Raw genomic sequence first — 25,404 nt, 5'->3', positions numbered from 1 at the left:
CTTATTATATTATTGTTTTGTAATAATGAAGGGCCATTTGTATTTCCCGGTGTAGTGTGAAAAATTTAAAATTCTTCACAGTTTCATTAAAATATACTACTCACATAACTAGATGTTGCTGAATTTCGTTTATAGCTCGGTAATCGTATTTTTTCCGGGACCATATATTTTATTATTTTAATATTATGATACCACCTGCAACTTTTCGCTATCGTCCCACGCGAAAAACATACCATCCTCATCACCTTGATGAGTGGCAGTCTTCCACAGTGCGTTTTTCGCGTAACTTTCTGCCGCGCACTGTAAAACTCTGGAACGAACTGTCACCAGCAGTATTTCCGGACCTATACGACCTGCAAACCTTCAAGAAAAGAGCGTATTCCCTCTTAAAAGGCCGGCAACGCACCTGCAGCTCTTCTGATGTTGCGAGTGTCCATGGGCGACGGTAGTTGCTTACCATCAGGTGACCCGTTTGCTCGTTTGCCCCCTTATTTAATAAAAAAAAACCTCCACAACTTTTTAATTGTTTGTACTTCTGATGAAGTAGTTGAACGCTCTAACTGTTAAACATTATTTTGAAGATTTCTATAAAAATCAAGAACAGTTCAGCAAAGTCCAGTTCAGTAATGCTAGTGAGAACGTGTAGAGGCATAAAATAAAATTGTAGAGGCACATAATATACAGTGTGTAACAAAAATAAGTGATAATACTTTAGGGTGTGTACGTGTTCCTTGTAGAGAGTTCACTGTGAAAGTAGCGGCTCTGAAAGACGAAATTTTTTTTTCACTTTTGTATGGGCAAATGCCCGAGCATCACGAGTTTCCCCATACAAAAGTGAAAAAAAATGTTGGTCTTTCAGCGCTGCTACTTTTACAGTTTACTATCTACAAGGAACACATACACACCCTAAAGTATTATCACTAATTTTTGTTACACCCTGTATATCCATTATTCATTTTACAACTAACAAGCGTTAGTGTGAACTGTGAACCACAGGTGTGAACCTACATCAAATCAGAACTAGACTTCAATTGTTTAGACATAAACATTTGTTTTACGTTCCACTGATTTTGTTTACGTTGTTACGTAAAACAATGTAACACGACATTTCAACAGAATAATATGTTATAGGCAGAATTAGGTAAGGTAAGGCATTGCTTAATAAGGTGGGAATTAAAAACGCCTTAAAAGTACCAATCCATACTAATAATTAAATGTGAAAGTGTCTGTCGTCTGTCTTTCTGTCTGTGCGTATGTCTGTCTGTTACCTATTCATGCCCAAACCGCTAAACCGATTTTGAATCCCAGGGGAAGACAATAGGATACTTTTTATCCCGGAAAAATGTACGGTTCCGTGCGGAATTTTGGCGCAACGGAGTTGCGGGCGTCATCTTATTTAATTATTTATTCAGAGTAAATTAACATTACAGTAAACATTAAAATTTGCCAAACTGCGCAGCAGTTTGTTGGCGACAAATTACAAATTCGCTAAACATAAAAAACGCAACATTAAAATATCTTAAAAAAGTAAAACATTAAAAAAATATATACTTCACAACATTTCTATTTGGTTGTATGATCCAGTATAAGATATTATTTTATGATAAATAATAATTTATTAATTTTTCGTTCCCTTAAAAAATGTTAGGAAAATAATAAAATTGATCCCTGAATGATGGTAACTAATTATTGGGTTAAATTATTAAGATAACGTATCTTTATACAACAAAATCTATTTTTTCCCGGGACTTTCATAATAATATAATAATAATAATAATAATATCTATGGACGCTTCACACCACGTCAGTCTGGCCCTGTGCTAAGTACCTGTAGGACTTGTGTTACGGTTGTAAATATATTTAATATTTTTATACTATACAGTATACATATATTTAAGATTTTTATTGTATGATACACATATTTAATACACATCCATGACCCAGGAACTTTGAAAACTTTCTGTTCCGTCGGCGGGATTCGAGGGTTCGAAACCCCCGGCTTGAGCTACCAACAGCCCACCAACTGAGCCATAGAGGTCGTCAAAATTTTCATAAAATTGGTTTAGTGTAACACAGACACACTTTTCCATTTACGATATTAGTATTTCATTTGACCGTTGTATTAATTACTGTTATGCATAGCATAATTGGCTGCTCATTATAATTGATACTCTGTCTCAATGATCGACCATTTAAAGGAAACGCGTGCGTTGCGTAAAACGAAACTTCCTAAGTTCCTACGTCACATTTATAAAGGTGAGGCCATAAAGTTAATATACCTAGCTTAATAGAGCAACAATCTCGAGCTGTCAAACGTAACCGAAATTGGTTTTCATCTGTGTGTAAAATATGTGTACATATACACTTATACAAGCATGATTGAACATGAATTCTATGAGCTTAAATTGTCAACGTGCGGCACGTGCCGACTGGACGTCAAAAACAGAGTGCTGCTGTCATGTATCACAAGTCTCATTTTACCACGCAGTGTTACTGATAGTGACATCTCGCTTGCTCAGGCCTTTGTTTCTCTATTCCGCTAGGTATATTAACTTTATGGGTGAGGCACTGAAACCTGAAAAGTTACGCGCGAATTTTGCGACGAGGCGCAGCGGGCTGCATTTTCTATACATGTGATGAACCACGGAGCTAATATTGATGAACTGATGACCGAGAGCGCGACAGGTCGTAATAATGTATGGAATATGCAGCCCACCCCGCTGCCAAACCGTAATGTGCGCGTAACTTAATCTTTTAGTACCCCTAAATGTTCTTTTGCATGACAATACCTTTTTACTTATTGCTTCAACTCCAAAGTGGTCGAATTCGACCGCGAAAACAATAGATTTCCAGGAATCCACGATCGAGGTTGTTTGGTTTTAAAGAACCTTTCCGCTTATAATGCCAATCAAGACAATTTCTTTCTGTATCTTTCTTTGTCTATGCCTCTCTCTGAACTCTGAAGTATATTTGAATTATAGAGCAGATATGAGATAACACAGACAAAAAATATAACCAGATCCAACCGGATTCGGGTGTAAACGTTTGCATCGAAAATAAAAACAGATAAGAGTTAATTTGCGCCTCTCGAGATAAACTCACCGAAAAACTTTTTAAATTCATAATTAACGCGAATAGAATCTGCCAAACTTGTACTCGCTAATTAGTTAGTTTTGAAATTAATTCGTAAAATAATGAAAGTCTCGAAATAAGCCATGGCAAATAATGAGATTGTGAAATTAGACGACTAATGTCACAATGGCTGGGATTTAAGTAACTCTCCAAAATAATGCTTTGTGTTCGATTCTCACGCGCAAATAATGACATAGATGTGGAGCTAAGCTGCTCAGTCGAAACTATGTTACTGGAATGGAGTGACATGCTCGAATTCTTCAAATGCGGTTCGTGTTCCATTTTAAATTTTATATTCAGCCAGTGTTTGACAGCTTTAGTGCTAGTTCGTGTTCCATTTTCAAAAAAAGTTATTCAGCCAGTGTTTGACTCTTTTATATTTTTATTCAGCCCACAGATTAAAGACAATTCAGCCAGTGTTTTGACACTTTTATTTTTTTATTCAGCCAGTGTTTTATGCCGGTGCTAGTGATGGGATAGTGTTACTTCCGAATGGAGCAGTAACCGATTAGTTCTCGTGTTGTTCCGCTTCGCGACCCCAGCGTTTCCGCTACACGGAGCCAAACCGATACATCACTGTTACTTTCGTTGCTCCTCCAACATGAAATTGAGTAACGATTACCCACGCAACGGTAACCGAGTCACGAGTCACGACTCACGAGTTCGTGGTTCGTGTATGAAATGTGTGAATCGATTTTAAATTGATAATGTACTCTTGATATTATTATGTCCAGTAAATAGTAGTAACTGTAAAATCTGCAACTAACATGGATAAAGATTTTTGTTAAAATGACAGCGCCGGCATTGTTACGTGAAAATGTCCAATTTTAATTTTTATTATTATACTTACTTTATTTATTCCTAATTGCACTATTATACTAGACAAAATATTCTACTTATTATATTATTTTATACTTGTTTACAATAATTTAATTTTAGGAATTCGTCTCTAAATACGTCCCTTAATTCAAATTTCATTTCTCTATGTAGAGCTTGGTAGCTCTATTTTGTATTTTGCATTGTAATAATAAGTCACCATTCCAATCCGCCACTCATAAAATCATGTAGGCAAAGTCCTTCATATTTGTGACTTCAAACGCTATGTAATTGTCGAATCGCGAGGAAAATTGGTACCTCAAGGTGAAGCTTAATGTCCTTACGTGCTATGAAATATTTAATAAGTGTCAAAATCCACCGCTTACTCCTTTGTCTTTGTAAATTAATCTCTCGTGTCAGTTCCAAAAACCAATTAAAAAGTTGAGTTCTTGTATCAAGATGTTTTCCATTTTCGAATTTTAAACGTCATATTATTCGATCGTAGAAAAGTGTAAATAGAAAAGACCATGACTATTTTTATAATATAGGTACCGTATATTACAATACTTGCCCCGCGTTCCATCTAACGTTAAAAACGATCCAAATGTTTTGATCGTTTTAAACGCTTAATGGAACACGGGTTTTATCTATATAGAGACTATAATGCGTGTACGCAGAATTGTAGAGAAACTTGCAAAACGTTTTATTGTCTATTGAAACCCTACAATGAGATTTTTTTGTATTTAATAGAGTAAATAAAAGATATTTCTATCTAAGACAGCTTTCGCCAGTAGTGCATTACAGATTACATTTTTTTTTTTTGCCCAGAAGTATAATTATAAGTTATAAGTATGTAAATAAGTATTGCCCGCGAAATTTAACCTGCGACGAGGGGTATGATATGTTTGACATGTTTGTTTGTCTGTCTTTCTTATGTGTCTGTTCATCGTGGTATGCAAACGAGTGGACCGATTTTGATTGTTTTTTCTTATTAAGTTGACATCATGATCGAGAGTGTTATTAGCCATAATTCATATTTTAATCAGCTCGCTTACTGCTCAAAATTCTCGGAACTTCTTTCAAATTTCTTAAAACCTATTGTTATACATGTATTATTTAAACGATTCTAATGTATTTTGAGTTTTTCAACGAAACCCGTTAATGAATTTAGCTGTGGCAATCAGACATACATTTAACTAATTTCGCATACAATATTACAAGATATTTTTATTTTCGTTACTTAAAATTACCTACTTTCTACTACTAGTACCTTATTGTCAACATTAAAAAAACATTGCGATAAAAATCTTTAAATATTTCAATTTAACAAAACCGCGAAATGGATTGTACTAGTTATAATTTATGAAGATTAATTATACTACTTTCATTACTTGAGAATTGAGAGTATGATTTCAAAACCTTGCTGTCTATGGCCAATGGCCATCTCTATTATCTCTGGTTCATGTTATACTGTCGTCAAATCCCTCGACAGATCACCGCATCTATTACACGCCTCGATTACTCCTGATGGCCACTACACGACGCTTGGCTAAACTTCACTAAACTAATGATGATATAAGGTTGAGCTGAGAAATAAGGGGAAACAGAGCCGGTAGCCAAGACTTTTTCTTTATCGCTTCTTTATAGAATCGCTGATGTATGGAATTGACATTAGACGAGTCGAACGTCAACGTCATATTAACGAACTCTTATGTCAATTCCATACCTTTTTAACGGTGATTCTTTAAAGAAGCCATAAAGAAAAAGTCTTAGCTAAAGGGCCTGCAATTTGGCAGTCTATTATTGGATAGTTTTGTGTTTATAAAATACTAGGAAGTAGGAATGCTAATAACAGGATTTTCTGTATGAAATCCTAAAGAGTGAATAATTGGGTGTTTTACCTTACATATAGGGTAAAGTACCCTTTTGTTGGCACATATTCTTAAAATGAGAACGGTTGGGCGTTGGCTATAGTATAGGAAGAACCTAAAATAATTATAAAGCTATTGAAAGTCGCAATTGAACTCATCTGGTTACCAAACGACTTCAATGGATATACAACAAATGTAGTATATTTAAAAGTGCTTAAATTGTGTTTTGCTTTTGATTTGTTTCTTTACTTTATCTGAATTATTGACATATTATATCCAATTTTTTTTTGTTTTTTTTTTCCTTTATTTTTTTGTTCTCCCCTCCCTAGAGCTCCAGTACGGCGCTCTCCTCGAGGGGTGCGGGGGGGAGCTGCCATCGCTGAGCGCGTGCGCCCCCCTCCCCCACGACAAGACGCGCCGCCAGAAGGACGTGCGACACCAGGACAAAGTCGCACAAGTTAACATTCATTTGCATGGTATTTGTTTTTTTTTTATGTTCCAAATTCGAAATTTTTCAAGTTGTTTACTTTTTTTGAATTTTCGTTTTGATGGTTTACTTTTTTTATTTTAATGTTTTTGTTGACACAGACTTTTAATTAAGGAGCTCTAAAATGTTAAACTAAGTTAATTTAAAATTTTGAAATATTGAAAAATCTTTTTATTTCTTTTCAGCGCTCTTCGCTGCCGTCGAACATGGGTACCTGGATAAAGCAAGGAACATCTTGGAGTCAACCGATGTCGATATCAACAGGTAAAAATATCACGAAGTGTTTTTCTTATTTAATCTTTAACATAATAAATGAAAGAATATTTTTTTGGTTCATATTAGAATTAATTCTTCAAGCCCCATAAGAGCATTGGTGATCGCGACAACAATAGAATACAATAGCATTTCCTGGAATCTGAATCCCAATCTTAAATCTTAATCCCCAAGCGGCCGGATCCGGCCGCGCCAATTGTACTGCAGCTATATAACAAATTCCTCTATTTCCAGCCTCAACCCTGACGGCCTGTCGCCGCTGGACGTGGCGGTGCTGGCCGGTAACCGCCCGCTCGCCAAGATGCTCATGGAGTTCGGCGCCAAAGAGGGCTCGCATTGTAAGTTTGCATTGGACAAGCTTTGAGAGTGAGGGGTCGATTTTAGTTTATTAATATTAAACATAATATCTTATCTTAGTCCACATAAGCTATAATTTATAGGCGAAATGTACGGTTGCCGTGTGATTATGTTTATTGCGTGAAATCTCCGGCATCATCTATAGCAGCTAAGTATAAAGTAATGCTAATCGTCCTCAACACTTCTAGAATGCCATGCTACCCTACTTTCTATACTGGACCCATTCCAACTCTTCGATTTCGCCTGATCGAATGTACTACCAGGAAATTGATCTGGTCAGTTGGCAGACTTACCTTATTTGGTCACGTTATGTCAACCTAAGATGCTATGCATTGGGTGGGGTGGGTTTGACTATTAACATTGGGTATGTTTTAATGTAAGGTCTCTAGATGCTAATTGCCAGTGCCGTAAATAGGGCGGTGCCACCGGTGCCCAGGCACAGGGGGGCGCAAGAATGTCCAGACCAGAGAGGCCTATACATAGCATTACTCTGGGTACCTATAATATCTAACAAAACAAGGGCGCACTGCGCAGTTATAGAAAGCTCGCACAGGGCGCAAAAAAGGCTATTTACGGCACTGCTAATTGTTATAGACAGCTTAATCAGTACTATCCATCATGGTCCAAAGTGGATAACACTATATTAATATTATTTGATCGTATTACAGTCAAGAACCCCGAAGCCCTGGGTGCGCACCTGCGTCGGTTGTCGCGCGAGGCGGAGGCGCGTCTGCACGATGTCGTTGGCTTCGTCCCCGATAAGGCGTGCAGAGATGAGGCTTGCAAGTGAGTAGCGACGCCTACTGTCGCAGTCAGATACATTGAATGATTACTTCACTTTTATAATTTAATGAAAATTTTAGACATGATATTATGTATACTCCATAATATCTACATTTTGTGACAAAATCTTCATTAAACGATCATAAATGTCTCTAATAGCAGCCGCTAAACATAATCCCCCTTAAGGCGAGACAGCACAAGGCGACTAACGCAGCAGCGGCGCGACGCTACACTTCACGTTCCATAGAACCAAAATTTTTTGTCGCGTAGCGACGCCTCCGCGTAGTGTGACTTGGCTCTTACTATGTTATACAACGAACATTTGGCTGCTAGCATTTGGGAACGGACGCATTTTCATCTACGGTCTTATGTCAAAACTTATTATTAATTATTATGACTTCATAATTCTAGATCAACAGCCGGTCAGGCGGGCACGCTGGGGTGCGCGGGCGGCACCGGCTCGGAGAAAGACAAGCAGGTGCAGCACTGGGAGAGGCGGATACGGACACTCAAGTGAGTATAAGACTTCAGTCTCGAAATCGGCGGGTGGCCACTAAGTCGTCTAGCGGCAAACGGCGCGCGGCGTACTAGACGGCTTATCCATATAAATCTTTACATTGTCAGGCGTCGCCGCCGCTACCGTTCCGCTGCCCACTAACTGATTTCGAGACTGAAGCCTTATTGTTCGCAAATTGTTGGGCAACTAGTGAAGAAAATGGCGATATGGCCCCATATTGTACTTGTAAACGGTTGTCTAAAATTGTTTGACTTCGCAATCGACCATAACTGCTTTTGCTACTATAGATCCACTTACGCTAGATTTTGCTAGAAGTTAGCTTTGTGGGTCTGCCATCTGCCTACGAATCAACTTCTCATAGTAACTACAATGTTTTGGAACGAAAGGTCCATATTCCTCTTCTCTCATCCCCAGACGCTTGCTAACGGGGTGGCAGCAGGCGCGGCCGCCGGCGGCGCTCGCCCCGCCCGAGCTTGAGGTGTGTGGCGCCCACGCCGTCGCCGTCCGCCTGCGGACCGCCGCCGCCCAGCAGCTGCCCATCATCACCAAGTACCTGGGTGAGTAGACACCGAGTATGTGTGTCCTTCCTTGCTACGTATCACCGAGGGACGACACATACCTGGCCTGTGGCCATGGGTCATTTACTAAAGTTATGTTATGAACGTTTGACAAAAAACAGTTATTGCTCGTGGAATAAGTCTTGAATTTTCATTTTTACATGAATATATAAAACATGCAATGAAAAGCAGATGTTGGCCGTTCAGCCATAAATCTGGATCAGGAGCCTGTATATTGCTATTTAGTATTTCGCTAATGAAAACTTTTTGTACTTTCCAGTGGAATGGTCATCCCGGGCGGACTTCTCCAACGTGTGCGGTTCCCGGGAGGCGCACGCGGGAGCGTCGCGCGTGCACGTGACGGGGCTGACACGCGGCCGGCGGTACTGGTTCCGCGCCGCCGCCGGCAACGTCAAGGGCTGGGGGCCGTACACCGTCGCCGTGCCGCGCAGTGTCGTGCCCAGCAGTACGTATAAAATGTGCATGTGTTAGCGTCATGTCCAGCAGAACATATTAGTGAACTGTGTAGGTGTTTAGGATGGCGAAGACTGTGCTATAGTGTTTTGAGGGCAGAGATTCTTAGACACTATACTGCTCGGTAAGGGCGAAGATCACTCGATTCATTTCAAATATACTTACTTAGTCGTACTCATATTGCATTCGTTAATTTTGCGAGCGAAGTTAAAAAAGCTAAGTCGCTAAATGTCATGGCGCTTGCGATGCGTTATGTCTAATCCCCATACTGTTTTGTAATAGCTAATCTTGCCGGGCTCGCTATTGAGTTTAGCGAATGCCATTATAAGACTAAAAACTTGTGGCATAATAATATGTCGTATCGATTTCAGAAACTATTCAGGATTTTGCAAATGATATTTGATCTGCCAGACTTTCATTTTTTTTTGTCATGTCGCTAGTTATAAAATAGCAGTAAGTATATCTATTGCGAAATTCTGCCTACTGCATAACCAGACTTTTCATTTGTCCTTGTATAAAACCAAAAAACTGTTACATCCCAGGTTGGCGCGACGTATCAGCGACACGTCGCGGTCGCGGCGCGACTGGCGGCGCGGCGGCGGCGCTCGAGGCGCTGAGTGTAGCCGCTGCGGGCGCGCGCTCCCGCCCCGCGCCCCCGCGCCTGCCCCGCAAGAAAACCACCATACGACAGCTGTTTACCGCCGCTAGCAAGTTCCAGAAGAATCTACGCAGGTAAGCTGTAGATTAATGAAGAAGATCTGAATGAACGAATAAACATGACGGTAACCATTACATGCCATTACATAAGAGTTAAGACATAGTAAAAGGAGGGGAAGTAAGTTATCTTCATACAAAGGCACCGCGCGCGGCTTGTATGTGTGCGCCATAGTATCAATGCGTCGCCACATGGCACACAACAAAGACTCGGCGGTACCAGCCTCTAAAACTGGCCGAGATTTTGTTGTGTGCCGTACGTGGCGACGCATTGATACTATGGCGCACACAGCCAAGCCGCGCGCGGTGCCTTTGTATGAAGATAACTTACTTCCCCTCCTTTTACCATAAACTTATAAATTATAAGTTTATGCCTTTTACTATGGTTAAGACCTTTGACCTTGAACCCAAGTTAAAACACATGCCTGGTTATAGTGGTTATGCAGGGTAATAAACTAAGTGATTATACTTTAGGCTGTGTATGAGTTTCCTATAATTATATTATAGAGTTCGCTGTGAAAGTAATCTGGGGGGTGAGCCAAAATCTTTTCGTTTTCGCTTCGTTATAGAATCGCCGATGAAAATGTATGGAATTGACATAGGCGTTCGTTAATATGACGTAGACGTTCGACTTGTCTAATGTCAATTCCATACATTTTGATCGGCGATTCTATAAAGGGCACCCGAGAAGGTCAAACGGTTTGACTCAAACACGTAAATTTTGGTTTGACTAAAACCATTTCGATCGTTTACAAAGCATGTTTGAACGGTTTGTAAAACATTTACGTGTTTGAAGCATGTTTGATGAAATTTAATATTTTCGTTGTGTTTGACGCGCCGTTTGATCGTGTTCCGACGCGTTTGAAGATTTGAACAAACCGGCTTAGTTTAGTTCTGGATTATGAAGAAGAAAAAAAGAAAGAATCTGTAGTTTCTAGCACTTTCTGTAGATGTTCGTGGGTAAAACAATATTATGTTAGTCCATAGACCATACCATTCTTTGGACCAGTCTTTTTCTTTTCTTTTTTCTCTTCTGACGGAGGACATTAACGTTATAAACATAAGATAAGAAAATCGCGATCCTCGTTCTAGAATCTAGAGCATCTTCTATATCACAAGACGTGTACTCGACAGCGCGTATTGAATGAAACTGCGCAGTGTCATTTGACAAACCGTTCAAACCGACATCAAACGGTTGCATCAAACACGTAAGGTTTGAATCAAACCGTTTGACTCAAACACGTAAATTTTGGTTTGACTCAAACCATTTTTCAAAGCTAGTTTGAACGGTTTGTCAAACATTTACGTGTTTGAAGCTCGTTTGATGAAATTTCATATTTTTGTTGTGTTTGACGCGCCGTTTGATCGTGTTCCGATGCATTTGAACAAACTTTGTACCATTCTTTGAAGTAGGTACATTATTTTTAACCGACTAGAAAAGAGGAGGTTATCAATTCGACGCCTAAAATATTACATAATATACAGAACAAATGTGCAAAATTTCAAAAGTGTATGTATGTTTTTATATTTATGTTCACATATCTCCGGAACTACATGTCCGATTTAAATATTTTTTTGTTGTACTAGGTATCGTTTAACTTAGGAGACTTCTGCAAGTTTCATCAAAATAGGTTTAGTAATTTTTGAGATAGGGAATTTTAATTCTCTAATCTCAATTTCGTACAATTTTAAAGTCAGTTTTACCTTTTAAAAAAATACTATTTATTCGTCACAAGACGTGTACTCGACAGCGCGTATTGAACCAAACTGCGCAGCGTCGTTTGACAAACCGTTCAAACCGACATCAAACGGTTGCATCAAACACGTAAGGTTTGAATCAAACCGTTTGATCGTCTCGGGGGCCCTTAACGAAGCGAAAACGAAAAAGTTTCGGCTAAAATGGCCAGAGCTGAAAAAGCAATTTATTTTTTTACTTTTATATGGAAAAATTCATGACGATACAAATCAGACTAAAAAAATGCTCTGTCAGCGCTACTACTTTCACATCTAACTCTATATAAGGGCCGGACACATACATCCCCTAAAATATTATCACTTTTTTACACCCTATAATATAGCTAAGATAGAGTCCCAACCACTGCGGTCGCAACCGATCCAAAGCCCTACATAGGTACAATGATTAACATTTGACACCTTACCACTTTCATAAAGAAGTTTACACCATTTCTGTATTTTTTCAGGGGCGTATACCTAGCGTGTATAGTGTACCACGAGGACAAGGTGCTGGTGACGAGCGAGGAGTTCCTGCCCGTGATAGAGGTGGACGAGACCTACCCCGCCTGCATATACACCGACTTCCATTGGCTCATGAAGGTATAGGGTTGATCAGTAGAAAATACCATTTAAAGAGACTTTGTAGAATTATTCTCACCTATGTTTATTAAAATTTTGTTATTTTTTATTTTTTATCCATGTTTTTAAATGTTTTTAACCCCCGACAAAAAGAGGGGTGATATCAGTTATTTGATTTGTCAAGTTTAGTTAAGTTTATGGTTGCCTGGAAGAGACTGCTTCCAGCAGAAAGACCGCCATTTCAAACTGTTTATTTTTTCTCTTTCTATGTAACCACTGATTTGTTTATTTAATGGTTTGAATAAAGAGTTCTTTATTTATTTATTTTTAAATTATTATTTAAAAAAAACTCTATTAGGTAAATGCTAACCTAGTACTTGGTAGCTACAGCAGTAAAGCCGCCAATTTAAACCATTGTCTTCATCATTTTAGTCTATTATGGTTTCATACCATTTTTAGCTCCGAATTGACCTTTTATAGTTACAATGATATTTGTGCTTGTAATGAGATAAGATAGATAAGATAGTAGAATCTGATTAAAGGGGATATATTCGTGTATTCTGAATGTCTATTGTAACTTCTATTTTCCTCGTCCAGGTGTCGTGCTCGTGGGACGAGGTGAAGGCGCTGCGGTGCGACATGGAGAAGCACACCTCCTCCTCCATCCACTTTCGCCTGAAGCTGCTGACCGCGGCCGCGCAGATGCAGTCCGCGCTGGGCCTGCAGGACCTGGGTGAGTAAATCACCTGTTACAGGTTGTGGTGAATCCAGGTGTCCAGGTGTCATTCAGGCGGCAGCAAACTTCATAGAGCGATACAACCATGTTCATTAATGCCACAAGCACAACTAGGTAGTGGGCTTTCAGCTCGAATCACTCCCCGACTCCGTGAAAACTAACGAATTGTCATTCCTACGTCGTTACTATGCGCCATAGCCTATAGAACTATTTAAATCAGCCAAGTGTGAAAAATATGTGTCAAGCGAAGAAGAAAGAAGAACTAAACTAAGGTTAGTGAAGTCTGCTCTTTTCCCTCCTTTTTATTTCCTATAATACAGTCCATTGAAATATAAATCACAAATGGTATTAGAGCTACCATTTTTTCTGGTGTTCTCACTACAGGTCTAGTGTCGTCTTTCTTTGTGTTTATATTTTCATTTATGGGCAACAAAACATAATATTATATTTTTAACATTTCTAATATTATGTCAAAATTAATTAATGCAACTAGACTTGGCTGAAGTGATCGATCTGGCCAAAGATACTTTTCATCTGTGTGATATAGTGTGAGGATAGAACAGGGCCCATCCACCACCATCATCTATCACCATCCACCATCACCATCTATCAGTAGGTTTAGGTGAAATGAAACACTTGACTACTCTTTAACGACTGCCTTTATTGAAATGAAGATTACATAATTACATAATTTATACCTACCACAATAGTGTATGATGACTTTAAATGTCTGAAGCTTGACTCATGGTAACATGCTCGGTCTGAGATAGTTTTCAGGTGCATTGCATATTATGTCATAAACTGAAGATATTTCTTTAATCTCCAGGTCAACTGTATCACAAACCGCTGCGCGACGCTCACGGCACCGTGGTCCTATCCTGCGTCAGCGTCGTCAAGTCAGCTAAAGCGGTCTCCGTGTTGAATTCCCGCTGGGTTCCCGTCGCCAAGCTCCGCCGGCGCGTGCTCAGCGAGGACAACACCATGGGCGAGCTACTGATGGCGAGCGTGCATGAGCAGATAGCTTATCACCAGGTGTGTAACAAATTTTTCAGATTATAGATAGTTTTTGAGATATTTAATGCCTGTTTCACCACTGTAATCGTACCTACCACGGAGAAATACCACGTTCTCACAGGAAACAGGCGTGAAACAGCGCTTGCGCTGTGTTTCGCCGAGTGAGTGAGTTTACCGGAGGCCCAATCCTCTACCCTGTTCCCTTCCCTACCCTCCCCTATTCCCTTTCCTTCCCATTCCTACCCTCTATTACCCTATTCCCTCTTAAAAGGCCGGCAGCGCACCTGCAGCACTTCTGATGCTGCGAGTGTCAATGGGCGACGGAAGTTGCTTTCCATCAGGTGACCCGTTTGCTCGTTTGCCCCTTTATTTCATTTAAAAAAACTAACCATATGGATCAATTCACATTGCAACGTCGCGAAGCGTCACGATGCATTTTTGAAGCCACTCCAATTTGTAACAGGCAGCCCAACGCCACGGGCTGCAAGTCTGTCAATTTAATATGTATATTCTTGTCTCCAAATTTTAGTTTTGGATTTAGAAATGCATCGTGACGTCGAGACGACAGTTTACTTATTTTTGGGCTACATTTCATTAAATTTCTAGGTGTGCGGCGTGGTGCTGCCGCGCGGGCTGTACGCGGGCTACCTGAAGCTGCAGTCGTCGGTGGAGGTGGTCCGCATCGTGGCGCCGGCGCGCGCGCCCAACGTCCCGCCCCACGTCCGCGTCAGGGACAACCCCCACGTCTCCGCGTACGTACACACACATACACACTTATCTAGGTTTATACACATACAGTTTAATTTGTATCCCTTTTGGCCTCAACCTGGGTACGCTTTACAGTTCAGAATTACTTGCCTTGCAAAATATCTACCCTTTATGGCGCTAGTATACTATCGCTGTCAAGATAACCTAACGTGAGACGTAATAAATGGGACCATAGTAAAAAATAAAAGACTTCGTACTTTGATGCTATGTAGGTAAATATTTCAAATGTGCTTTTAATTTTTTCAGTGAGGAATGGGAGTATCTCAAGTCTCTATCGGGAAAACTAAGCGGAGATGAGCTCCAATCGCTAAACAGCCTCGTGCCGACCACCACCGACGACAAACCCTCGGAATCTCAGGAGATGTTTCTGGAACAGATCGCCTCCGCCGCGCGCCGCCTCTTCAAGGACATGGAGATACCAACAGAAAGCGCCAACGCCCACCGATTATACGATCTCGAGGTCATAGAACTGAATACCGACGTCAGCTTCATAATGATATGTCCGCCCGCCGAGCAGGCATGCTCCGTGCCCGGCCAGAAAGAAATCCTCCTGCAGAAGGGAGACCTGCTCAGTCTTCCCATTCAGGCGTTCGAAATGATCCACCTGCAAACCTACCATACCAATATCCTAAATAAATACTCCAAGTTGAGCTGCGTTCTGGAGCTGGACGTCGCGTTAGCCGCCCACTCGCAACGAGAGGCCTTCTCGTGCACCGAACTGGCGACCGCCAAGGAGAGGCTGACGAAATTAGAAGATCTCCAGAATAATCTAAATCTCGTTTGGAAGGCGGAACGGTGGCTCATGGATCTCATAGGGTTCGCTAGAGATAAGGAAAAATCCGGCCACTCCTCTGGAATTTTGCTCAAATATGTACTCGATAAGACGCCGTCCAAATCCGATATCTGCGAATGCGAGAGCGACGGGAGCGTTAAGATAGATTTGCTCCAAATTCCGCCCAGAGACGGGAAGATCACGAAGACCTCGCCTGGAAGAGGCTCGTGGCCCGGCCCGGCCGGAAACGGAAACCACGCGAATTTGCATCCCGAGCTCAGCAAATCCGAGCAGCAGCTCAGTCTGGCGCCGCGACAGACGTCCGTCTCCACGCTCAATCTAAGTTCGTCCCAGTACCTGAATACGGAGCTCAAGTTCCCCAGAAAGGGGAGCGCCGACTCTCAATACACGCAGTCCAGCGTCAGCAATAATTTCCTCGGCAGCAGCTCGCAGTTCGACAAATCTTCCGCCTCCAGCATCAACAGCAATCGTCTTCCACCCTCCCGAAGCGAGGACACGTTGGTCCTTCAAAACGTAAACGTGGAACCGAAGCCTCGACCGCACAGTATTAACACCAGCGTCTCCACTTCTTCCAGCCCCCTGCTCACCGTCAAAAACTTTTACCCCGGTAGTATGATAAGCGTCCGAACCGTCAAAGGCAACGCCGAGTCCGTTCAGAGTCTGTCCAGCGATTCCGAAAGCCAAAGTTGTCCCATAAAAATCCGTCCGCAGAACAGAGTTGTGATATCGTCGAAGAGTATGACTAACGTCAAGACATCCGACGTAGACTACACCGACACTGGACAGGAGTTGTTCCAGAAGGGTCACAGCGTGAAACGCCAGCCGCTTCTGGAGACGAACGAGGATGAGTACAAGAAGGTTCCAAAGACTGATGAAGATAACAGTATTAAAGAGCAACGGACTGAGCCGGCGGGTATTCTGCAGGTTAGTTCAATAATTGACTCATCTTTGAGACTAAAAAATGATGAAGAAAGGTTTGTAAAATCTTAAGCGAACGTGATTCAACTTTTAGAGTGACATAGATTTCATAATCTACTTGCAACGGATGTACTTACAAGAGTCTAGTCTTTTTTTATGTAATAAGGGGCAAACGAGCAAACGGGTTACCTGATGGAAAGCAACTACCGTCGCCCATGGACACTCGCAGTATCAGAAGAGCTGCAGGTGCGTTGCCTTTTAAGAGGGAATAGGGTAATAGGGGAGGGTAGGGAAGGAAATAGGGGAGTTTTGGGAAGGGAAAGGGTAGGGGATTGGGCCTCCGGTAAACTCACTCACTCGGCGAAATACATCGCAAGCGCTGTTTTCTGATAGCCCGTGGTATTTCTCCGGTCGAGCCTGCCCATTCGTGCCGAAGCATAGCTCTCCCACGTCAGTGAATATGAATTGATTCTTAGCTGCGTGTCGTTAAGGTTACTTAAATGTTCGTTCGTATGCTCTTTAACCTTCATCCTGCTCTTGCTCTGATTTACTTTATTCTTAACATCTATTATTTTCTGTTCCAGGTATTCGCAGCGTACGAGACGGGGCTAGCAGCGGGCACGTCTCTCAAGTTACATGTCACCCCACGAACGTCAGCGAGGGAGGTCATCGACCTAGTTGTCAAACAACTCAACATGGCGGCCGTGTTGAAAGGCAAGAACGGCCCCGTGTACGGCCCCGAGAAACTCCAGGACTTCTGTCTAGTCGCTGTCATTGGGGCTCGCGAGAGGTGTCTCCGAGATGACTTCAGACCGCTCCAACTACAAAACCCCTGGAGAAAAGGGAGATTGTATGTTCGGCTGAAACATGACGTGCTAGCCGCTTTGCAACACTCGGCAAAACAGCCCGCGTTTATATGAACCATAGACAAAATATGGAAGGAAGTGTCAAAATTATGGAATATAAAGCCTGACCATAAAATGCAGCAATACCTCAAAAGTAGGAATTAATGATATAATCTCGATGATTTGGCAAATATATATATTAATTTAGTTATGCGAATTTACCGTAACCTATAGTGTACCTAATAGGTACCACCTAAAACATAAGTTTTTTAGTTAATTTAGAAGAAAATATAGATCAAAGAAATAATTATTTTATTGCTAGTAAACCGTCTTAAACGACATAGAGTTTTCGTTAATAGCTTGCGCAGTACATAACGTCTGTAGTTAAAAAAATAGAATTCTTAGAAAAAAAGCAAAAGTGATTATGTTAAATCGAAATATTTTTATACAACCCTTAAGACATGGACATAATATTTTAAATACGTTTATTTAAAGAATGAGGCTTGAATTACATTATTTTCAGTGCCAATTTATTTGTTGATGCTTTATAATTATTGTAACTACTTAGAGATTTTACAGAATTTATGGTGCTTTTATTGTTAAAGCTTAACAATTACCAAATATAAATGTATTGAAATATCATACTGGGGGCTAGATGTTCTAAACCTAATGTTTAACATAGACGATGATTTTTTTTTTGTATGTCTATTAGTTCTATTACCTACTTACATTAATTTAATTTTAGCGGATCTCATATGAGCTGTATTTGTGTTGGATTAAGCATACCTATAAAAATACTCGTTATTTTAGTACATTGTGTGTGTTTAGCTCTTTTTCAACATCTAGCCATACCCGAACCCTGTAGAAATTTTAATAAATGTCTATGGTATAATAATATTAAAAACTTATCGTAGGTAGGTATATTAGGTAACATAAATAATTATGGTTGTAATATTTTTAAACGAAAAAAATCTAACATTATATTTTGTTATAGCAATATTATGTTTCGTTTTTATATTATTAGAAATGTAACACATTTTATTTGAATGATAATCAAATAATACATTAATATTCACTAGATGTATGTAATTATAACAATGATTTTACTAGGCGTTCGTCTATATTATATTGGTTTTTTAAATGTAACTGGGGTCTAAGAATATAATATTATAATGCCGCGGCCGCACATGCGTTTATCGTCCAATGGTATCGTCTCATAGGCCTTAGCACAATGATGAAATACTCAAACCAGATATGTTACTACCGCGCGCGTTGTGAAGCTTCAAATACGGCCCAATTGGGCCGTCTGTTGTTTAGTCTGCATCGAGCGCAGTCACGAACGTGCCGCGTCTTGTCTTACCTAAATAAATTGAAAATGACGTCGTGCGTGTTTCGAAAATGTACCAATTATGAAACAAAACACATGGAATCTCTTACCACATGTCTTGATTGCAATAAATACCTCGATTATTTACATTTTCAATAATTTTATTCGAACAATCTGGAAAAAATCGAATTTTCGTCATAGCTCAGACGAAGAAAGAGACAGTGATACGATTCGACGTTTAAAAATAGAACTGTCTCTTTTATGTAAATGGTTTTTCGTATCTTTTGTTTCACTTATCTGTCAAATTTGTCAATGTTTGCAATTTTGAATTTGAAAATTGTTCGGAAGAGATTTAAACCGGAAAATAGTATGGCCGTAACAGATCTGTATAAGTAGAATATCATTGCCATAGCACGAAGCTTCGTACGATAGACGCATGTGCGGCCGCGACTATCGTAAAGATGTATCCAATGATCAAGGATATTTTTTGAAAATCTGCTTCAAAAATTGCCATCAGATTCCGGTAGACCCATAAAGTTAATATACCTAGCGGAATAGAGCCACAATCTCGAGCTGTCAAACGAAACCGAAATTGGTTTCATCTGTGTGTAAAAATATGTGTACGTATACACTTACACAAGCATGATTGAACATGAATTCTATAAGATTAAATTGTCAACGTGCGGCACGTGCCGACTGGACGTCAAAAAGTGCTGCTGTCATGTATCACACGTCTCTTTTTACCACGCAGTGTTACTGATGGTGACATCTCTCTTGCTCAGGCCTTTGTTTCTCTATTCCGCTAGGTATATTAACTTTATGACATGGACCTAATGACATGATTCGGAAGCCGGTAGGAGCACTGAGTTCTACAAAGGCTGTGTGTGTGTTACCGTGAATTCGATTAACGATATTCAAATTGTTTAACCCAGAGTTATAATAATATAATATGTATTTAAACTTTCCGAATTGCGCATTCCGATTTCCTGTTTGCAAGCGAATATTTAGAGATTCCTATAGAATATTAATTATTATTATGAAATTAAGTAGATGTTTAATTTTTTTAAACCATAGAACTTATATTATCGTCTTCGGATGCCATAATTTTATGTAAGCAATTAATAATTTCCGGATTTCTTATTCAAATGTAAATTTAGTTAGCCGTGTAAATGTATCTAGACTGTATTAAATTATGGTAATAGATTGAAATTGTAATAGATGAACCGCAATTATGGATGACGCCTAACTAAATGTCTTATGATAATGTTACGATGGAATTTTTATTTTAAATTGAGTGGGCGTAAAAATTATGCACAAAATAAATGTATTTTGAAATCTTTTTCTCGTGTTTTAGTTAATATCATACAGGGTGTAAATAAGAAGAGGTGTTTGCAAAATATTCAAAGTCAAAATTCTTTATTTGAATAAAATTCCCACTAATTCTAAGAATTCTATTGTGACTACCCTAAATATTTTGTTTAAATTCTTGTAAATTGAAAAATTAATAGGGGTAGCCCACTTGTTTCAAATTATGAAGTACCTGCAAGATCGCGTAACGTATATAAAAATATAAATAACTTTAAGAGTTGTTTGCGTTCAATTTTTTCCCAAAATTTTGTTTTAATTCTTGTGAATTCTAGACTAGGTATATTTTTTTAAAATATTATTAATATAATATAATCTTAGCTACTAGTCATTACAGGACTACATTAAAACAAAGAAAATTCGAACTAAATTCGAACCTTCGAACTAAATTTGCCAACCCTTTTGGTTTATTTACGTTATTTACCTCTGCTTTCAGCTACCATGCCTATGTGTGAGTGTTCAAGTACTAAAGAGAAGCAAAGCAAAAAAAAGGAAAGGTACAAGGAAAAGTTGAAACTATGACTGGGTTGCACCAGAGGCGTGGGTAAAGTTAAATTTAAAGTTAAGGTAAATTTAACTTTACCCTTAACTTTACCCGGAGAAATTGACAGATGACAGCTGATATATAGCAATACGCGTGGGCGGGGGCGCTGCTGGTAAAGGAGAGCTGTCAAAATTGGCGGTTTTTGTATGATGACAGCATTAGTTCCTTTTATCGCCACGTGCATTTAAAACCTTGTCGAGCTCTATGGTCATGGTTAAATATGGCGTCTTGATGGCGTCCATTTTTAACTTTACCCAAAGATTTGACATTTTGCACTGTAGTCAAAGTTAAAGTTAGTTGGTGCAACCACGGAGCTAATACTAAGAGGAGGTGTTGTAATCAAGTTTCCTTATGAAACGACGCGTGACAATTTGTGGGGTGAGGGGGTGTCAAGCTCCGCCCACTTCTCAATATTTCATCTATCGGCTAAAAGCCAAACTACTAGCTTAGGTCGATGTTGATGTTACTACGTAGTTCAACTATCTTACACTAGATGTCATTTTGTCTTGAATATTAAGGGACGTACTACGGCCCTGGATATTTTTTACGTTTCAAATAGTTATCATAGGTGACGACAGATGGCGGTTTATAAGTAATATCATAATAAAATCTATATTATCACGGTTTTAGCTATTAAATGTGTTTAAGACTAAGTGTATAACGGTTTTCAGTATTCAAGTATGATTATTGTAATAAACTTGTAAAAAAGCCAAAAATTGCAAAATTATACGCATTTACGTCTGTATTATCTTTCAAAGGTTTGGCCACCCAGTGTCAAGTAGTATAATTAACGCTGAAAGCTGAAATGTTCTAGAACTTTTATATTTAAATTACATTTAAAATTATTTCCGAATGAAATGTGATGGTATTTATATTATCAGAACGTCTGTCTGAGTGTTTTCGACATTGTAAAACACAATACTTCATCCTTTCCTTGTTAAATACGCAGAAAACACCAATTTATTGGGAGTCTCGTTACGTGACAAACCCTGAAAGTGTACTGACTTAAGCCCCGCCCACAATGATGACGTCAGGACCTAGTTGAAAATCACAGTGCACAGTTGCTTAGGCCAGCTCCTCTTTGTATGAGCTCCGTGGGTGCAACCCAGTCTAAATAAAGAGAAGCAGGAAAACTATATTGATCTCACTTTTCATACCTTTTTGGAAGACTTTTTCTGTTTCATTACGACTTTGTCTATGAATAAAGTATTTTGATCTATCAATATCTTTTATTATATTTAGGTTGTTAAATCCAACTAATTTAACATGACATATTTTTTTACAAAAAACCCTCAAAAAGTCGACGAAAATCGGTAATGAAGCTATAAAATTAAATGCATATATTATAATTAGGATGATTCCCTATAGTGATTACTGATTAGTAAAAACCGGCCAAGTGTGTGTCGGGCCACGCGCAATAAAGGGTACCGTAGTACCGTTTTTTTTCTCTGGTCAATGAATATATACATTTATAACGTATTTTTAACCCCCCGACAAAAAAGAGGGGTGTTATAAGTTTGACGTGTCTGTCTGTCTGTCTGTCTGTCTGTTTGTGTATCTGTCCGTGGCATCGTAGCATCCAAACGGGTGGACCGATTTTGATCTAGTTTTTTTTGTTTAAAAGCTGACATGATCGAGAGTGTTCTTAGCTATAATTCATCATCATCAGCCTGCTCAGTGCTGGACAATCAGGGTTTATCTGGTTCATGAAAGGCCGTTAGCAACTTGTTGTCGTTTGATAGGTATCATATTTCATTCTAGTTCGTGACATTTGTGAGTATACAATATACATATACACATATTACTGGAAAGTTGACCTGGTGCTGCAGCATCACCTGGTAATCAAAAGGATATCCAACTCCTCGCCAACTTAGAGCAGAGGTTTCGTGTTTGGGCTTATTTTAATTGCGACAACCAGTAAGAGCAGCAGCATGTAAATATATAGACTGTAAATATTTACATACTGCTGCTGCAGCATCACCTGGATTCTATACCTAGGAACCGAGCTTCGTATGAACCCAAAGTGGAGGTTTCATGTTTGGGCTTATATTAACGGCCTCAATGAAAAGAACATTGATAGATGGTAATCATGAGAATATGATTATTCTGCACTATAACCAACACATCTTTAAAAAGTATGAAATAAAATTAAATTAAGAAATTTAAAAAAACCCCCGCCAAACAACTTTAAAAAGAAATGAAATAATATTTACTGCCTTTAGGTTCAAATAATTTCTAACTTGTCTAAAGTACCTAATATTTTAGTCCATAATTGTTGTCAAGGTGTGTCGGGGGACCGCTAATGTAGATGTTTGATTTGAGATTTCACATAACATTATAGTTTAAGGATCAGTTCACAGCGAACTGAATGGAGATAATCAGCGACTTGGCGGTTGTAGGTTGTAGTTTACTTGGCGGTCCCCCGACACACCGTGACAACAATTATGGACTAAAATATTACTTTACACAAGTTAGAAATTATTTGAACCTAAAGGCAGTAAATATTATTTCATTTCTTTTTAAAGTTGTTTGGCGGGGTTTTTTTTTAAATTTCTTAAATTAATTTTATTTCATACTTTTTAAACATGTGTTGGTTATAGTGCAGAATAATCATATTCTCATGATTACCATCTATCAATGTTCTTTTCATTGAGGCCGTTAATATGAGCCCAAACATGAAACCTCTATGAAAAATTACTTTTTAAAGTTGTTTGGCGGGGTTTTTTTTTAAATTTCTTAAATTAATTTCATTTCATACTTTTTAAACATGTGTTGGTTATAGTGCAGAATAATCATATTCTCATGATTACCATCTATCAATGTTCTTTTCATTGAGGCCGTTAATATGAGCCCAAACATGAAACCTCTATGAAAAATTACTTTTTAAAGTTGTTTGGCGGGTTTTTTTTTAAATTTCTTAAAACACTACTAACAACATCATCTCAGTTACTTTCAAATGAATTTGAACGAAAAGTTCCTTTATATTTCGCCGCATACATTATTTTTAGTTGATCGACATAAGTTATTGAGTAATAACTCAATAACTTATGAAGTCTTCTTAGCCGCACGATAGTTTTCCTTTTAAATTTAGCATATTTCCTACTCCCGTGAAATATTTCACATTTCCAGAAGCAACCGTTTAGCTGGTAGAAGGGGGGGCACCTGACTCTTAACAATTATTTCCACTTTAAAACTTAATACTTCACACGGATCCCTAAAACGGAAAATGAGCTATGGATATTCTTAATATTATAAAAAACTATCCAACGACTATCCCCGCTTGATGTGTATGAAAGGTAAGTACAAGTAACAAGTTTAGGATATCAGAGCATTTTTTGTGGTCATTATATTATTTTTTAAATTTATATTAAATTTTAATGGTAAATACATCACATAATTTGACGACCTCTGTGGCTCAGTGTTGAGCGCGTTGGTACCTAGCTCAAGCCGGGGGTCGCGGGTTCGAATCCCGCCGACGAAACGATAAGTTTTCAAAGTTCCTGGGTCATGGATGTGTATTAAATATGTGTATCATATTATAATAAAAATCTTAAATATATGTATAGTATAAAAGTATTAAATATATTTCCGTTGTCTGGTACCTGTAACACAAGTCCTCCGGGTCCAGACCGTTATGAAGCGTCCATAGATATTATTATAAAAAAATAAAAAAAACAAATTAATAAAATACCTTTTTATTCATAAACAGTTACTTATAAGAACGTGGAATCTACGGTGCCTACCACCGGTTCGGGAACTAACCCGGCGAGAAGAACCGGCGTAAGAAACTCGCAGCGGGGCCATATTTTACTAAAAATATGAAAAATTACAATGTCAATAAACAACTTAATACAATTATAAAAAAGTTATTAAGTACATAATTGTAAATCAAAAATGAGAATTAAAGTATACAATATGTAGAAGTAAGCTAATTTAATGTTTTAAAAACAACGCATTTACATAAACAGTAGGAGTATTATGTAATTCAGTGACGACATTTTGCAGTGCATATTAAGGGGATATTACTTAAAAAGGAAGACAGCTGTATTAAGAAACAAAATGACAACACAAAGGGCTTCAATTCTAAGAACAATAATAATTAAGAGGGTACACCAGGGGCGAGAGAAATTGAAAATAGGTATTTGAAAATGTATTGCTGTCTCACCAATCTGAGGTCTCCCAGCGCAGAGCGCGATAGAGACAACACGACAAAAGTTCTAATAAAAGAACAGAAAATCTTAGATTCTTTGTCCGCTGATTCCTTCTCCAAAACTTAACCGATTTAAGTACTTTTTTCATTAAGAATTAAAACAAGGCTTGAGCTGAGTTCCTATGTTTTTTTTTTTTGTATATTTTAGCCAGTTTTGTTTTCTGGGTGTTTGAACACAGAGGAAAATCTGGCCATTTTTTTGGGTTTTTGGACGTACAGTTTATCTTTTTTAATAATAAAATTATGAAAAAAAAAAGAAAACAGGGACATGCTAATAGTAGCCACAGATATTCAGAAAAAAAATCATACCTCTACCGGCAGGGAGGAAACAGGGGACAACGTTTGTATGGAAAAACGGCGGTGTGGACTCCTCTTAATCAATAACATAATAATATAGCATGTTAATGAAAAAAATGTGAACATGATCACACAAACATTTAAATCAGATTCACTTGAGTCTTGCTCAACATGTCGTCGCACTTCTTTCTAATCTTGAGATCAAAAAAGTGATATTATGTAGGGCCCGGATTTATACGTAAATACCATCGATATAAGAAGCTGAACTGACCACGAAAGACGCCTGCCTTCAA

General features: G+C 38.8%; 1 protein-coding gene across 3 annotated transcripts in view; it reads left to right on the top strand.

Annotated features, from left to right (window-relative positions):
• LOC121732232 (ankyrin repeat and fibronectin type-III domain-containing protein 1) overlaps nt 1–18,280 on the top strand; it is a 160,752-nt gene extending 142,472 nt beyond the window's left edge. For 2 of the 3 annotated variants that reach the window (XM_042122050.1, XM_042122049.1), the window contains 14 exons: nt 6,149–6,295; nt 6,492–6,570; nt 6,814–6,917; nt 7,605–7,722; nt 8,131–8,232; nt 8,651–8,793; nt 9,074–9,259; nt 9,810–9,999; nt 12,183–12,315; nt 12,892–13,027; nt 13,857–14,062; nt 14,651–14,796; nt 15,059–16,529; nt 17,108–18,280. In XM_042122050.1, coding sequence (XP_041977984.1) covers nt 6,149–6,295; nt 6,492–6,570; nt 6,814–6,917; nt 7,605–7,722; nt 8,131–8,232; nt 8,651–8,793; nt 9,074–9,259; nt 9,810–9,999; nt 12,183–12,315; nt 12,892–13,027; nt 13,857–14,062; nt 14,651–14,796; nt 15,059–16,529; nt 17,108–17,443 — 3,497 coding nt within the window. In that variant the 3' untranslated portion in view covers nt 17,444–18,280. The remainder of the gene's footprint in view (nt 1–6,148; nt 6,296–6,491; nt 6,571–6,813; nt 6,918–7,604; nt 7,723–8,130; nt 8,233–8,650; nt 8,794–9,073; nt 9,260–9,809; nt 10,000–12,182; nt 12,316–12,891; nt 13,028–13,856; nt 14,063–14,650; nt 14,797–15,058; nt 16,530–17,107) is intronic. The other variant, XM_042122048.1, reaches the window with a different exon arrangement.
• Nucleotides 18,281–25,404: the final 7,124 nt, after the last annotated feature.

This window comes from Aricia agestis, chromosome 12, assembly GCF_905147365.1.
Source record: "Aricia agestis chromosome 12, ilAriAges1.1, whole genome shotgun sequence".
NCBI lineage: Eukaryota > Metazoa > Arthropoda > Insecta > Lepidoptera > Lycaenidae > Aricia > Aricia agestis.
This window is presented reverse-complemented; position numbering and strand designations above follow the sequence as displayed.